The sequence below is a fragment of the Lolium rigidum genome, chromosome 6 (assembly GCF_022539505.1).
Source record: "Lolium rigidum isolate FL_2022 chromosome 6, APGP_CSIRO_Lrig_0.1, whole genome shotgun sequence".
Taxonomy (NCBI): domain Eukaryota; kingdom Viridiplantae; phylum Streptophyta; class Magnoliopsida; order Poales; family Poaceae; genus Lolium; species Lolium rigidum.
The window spans coordinates 110,166,207-110,169,148 of NC_061513.1; the positions used below are offsets into that span (position 1 = coordinate 110,166,207).

The window sequence follows — 2,942 nt, forward strand, 5'->3', positions numbered from 1 at the left end:
CCGGTGGTGCATCTAGCACTGACGAAGAGCGCGTGGAGTTGTGTGCCCATCGGAACTCCTGGAATTCGGTCGGTTTTCGTGTTTGTTGGTGTGGTTTCATGGCAGTCTCTTCCGATCTACGGTTGTCATTATTGGCGATGGTTGCTGCTTTGGTGCGCTGATTCTTTGGGATATTAGCACGACGACTTTCCGTCTGCCTACTACAACAAGCTCTACTACGACAAGCTTTGTCCGGCTCCAGCGATGGAGGGGCGAGGACAGCGGCACGTCTTCGGCTCGTGCTAGTGTCAGTAGTCGTTCGCTAGGTGCTCCAAGTACCATTTTTTTACTTTTTAGACTATTTATACTATTATTAATAAATCTGGTGGATTTTTCAAAAAATAAACAGCAGCAGCTTGACACACGTGGCCAGTGGGGGCTAAGATGGAGGCAAACCAAGAAAGGGGTATATATGATCGAACGCAAGGGAACAGGGGGATATAATCAAAATCTCCCCTCAAAAGATAACCACGAGCAGGGGGAGAAAAGTCTGCCTTCGTGGCTGCGACGACTTATTTCACCGGCGATGTCGGCGGCGCAAGCCGCGAGCGCCTCCTTGCGGCCGTCAGCGACTACGCGGCTCAAAGAAGCGGCGTTCTTCTTCACCGATAATAACAACTCCGCATCGGCGCGGCTCTGCATCGGACGACGCGGTGCGGAGAGAACCTTGTGAGGCCCCTTTCTTAGCTAATTTCTTGAATTCTTGGTCTGATTGCATAATCTCATGCAACAATTCTCTGGTTCTAGCTAGAAACATTCGGGTTGGTTGGGATTTTGTATTCCCGTTCTCGGGAGCCCCCTTTCTGGTTTCAGCAGTTTTGGGTGTGTTATTTTGTTTGTTAGAAGGGAGTTCTTGTTCTTGCACGAGGCCACGAGCATATGGATACGGAATTGAATTGGGAAACTGCTAATTTATTTATTGAATATAGGGCCCAGGTAGTCCGCCTAACTTGCAGAAAACCCAGATAATAGTCAGATGGATGTGAAGTTACTCTGAAGCAAACAAGAGATTTACTAGAAGATAACGTCAGTTTATTATGTGTGATAGCTCCAGTTGCGAACCTAGAAGGCTGGAATGTGCCACTTGTGTTTTGCTGATGTCACACAGTATATCTATGGGATCGTAATAATTTTCTGCCTAAGTCAGAATGCTCTTCTTAATTGTAATTTTAGAAGCATTTGCTGATATTTAAATCTACCACAAAGTGGTGATGGCTGATATAAATATTTTCTGTAGAAACTCATCCATGTGCTATTCTCAGAATGCCAAATATTCAGTGCAGGGCTTCAAATTGCAGCCTCCAACTTGGACAGATGCAAAATTTGTCATGTTAAAAGTGGGGAGGCTGATGGCTATCCAATAACCGAAGAAGATACTGTGGTTGATGAAGAAACCCTTCAGAGTAATCTGGACAGAGCTATCCAGGAAGAAGATTATGCGCGTGCTGCCAAAATTAGGGACGATCTACGCATCCTCCACGAGGACACTGAAGCTTCCGTCCTTGCAGCGAATGCAAGGTTCTACAACGCTTTCAAGAAGGGGGATCTTACTGCAATGTACTCTATCTGGGCTAAAGGAGACCACGTGTATGTTGTCCATCCCGGTGCTGGTCGGATATCTGGTTATGATGTGGTCTTGCAAAGCTGGGAGATGGTATGCAACGCGGACTATGAGTTCCCTCTGAACATTGATCTTAAGAACATTGAGGTTCATGTGCGTGGTGACCTTGCTTATGTTACATGCTTGGAGTTGGTGAAGAGCAAAGGAAGAACTTGGGGAAAACAAATCGCCACCAATGTCTTTGAGAAGGTTGATGGCGCGTGGTATATTTGTGTCCACCATGCTTCACACATTGAAGAATGAAATGCTGACAACCTTGTGGTGATTTGGCATGTAAATTTTGCAGAAAAAACTAGACGACCATGTATGCCATTGATATTTTATAGTAACTCATGTATACTTGTGTGTCGTTGTGTCTGCTATGTAATTTACTCATCATTCGTCTATGTTGTCTTAGATTTTGATAAATATGGTTAGGTTCTCAAATGAATGTTATTGGTTTTATATTGTGTAGACATTGGCATGTTATGCCTTATGCTGTTATAGTGTTATATATGATTGGACATACTATTGGCCATGGATTTGACACAGCCGAAGGAAGTGAAGTCATATTACATACCCAAGCTACTTGAACATACTCCAACATATTCTTGTTGTGAACTCTGAGTCTCTGAAATCAAACGTTTCATGATTTGCTTATCACGAGTTCCTAAAAATCCCTTGAAGGAGATAATAAAGAACCCAAAGCAGGTGGTATCGTACTGCAAGGATGGTCTTAAGAATCCAAAAGAGGCTCAGAAGAGATAGATGTATCCCAACCGCTATTGCTCTCGCGTAAAGACTTTTTTTACGTGACTGCAAAAAATGACTATGAATTCCCCTTTTTAAGGACTGAATTTGACTATGGATTCTGATAACTCGAGAAGTTTTGATCGAAAGAGAAAAGAGAAAATTACCTAAAGTACCAGTGGAAATGGTCAAATTCCAAATAGAATAATTTGAAAAAATTAAATTAAAGGGTATATTTTATCCTGAAACGGATATCTTTGTATCTTTTTTTCTTTATTGTTATTTCTAACTCATTTTTATTGTTGTGAACTGTGAATCTGTGCAATCAAATGCTTCATGCTTTGCTTATAATGAGTTTACGACAATATTGTGTTTTGCAAGATTCAGATTGCCGGGATGGAAAATTTGCATTAGTTCTGGCTGTTGACTTTTATGAGAGAATTACGGCACTTGATTGATCATAACAAATCATTACACAAAGCCTGCTGGATGCATTCGGAGCAAAGTTTCTAAAAACAGTAGAAATAAAACGCTCCGCAGAACGAGCTAGAAT

At 42.1% G+C, this 2,942-nt stretch overlaps 1 protein-coding gene across 1 annotated transcript; it reads left to right on the forward strand.

Annotated features, from left to right (window-relative positions):
• The first annotated feature begins 496 nt into the window (after window positions 1–496).
• LOC124661105 lies at window positions 497–2,022 on the forward strand. Its single transcript, XM_047198962.1, has 2 exons — window positions 497–708; window positions 1,318–2,022. The coding sequence occupies exons 1-2, from the start codon at window positions 566–568 to the stop codon at window positions 1,901–1,903; spliced, it is 729 nt and encodes a 242-aa protein (XP_047054918.1). The 5' UTR covers window positions 497–565; the 3' UTR covers window positions 1,904–2,022.
• The last annotated feature ends 920 nt before the right edge of the window (window positions 2,023–2,942 follow it).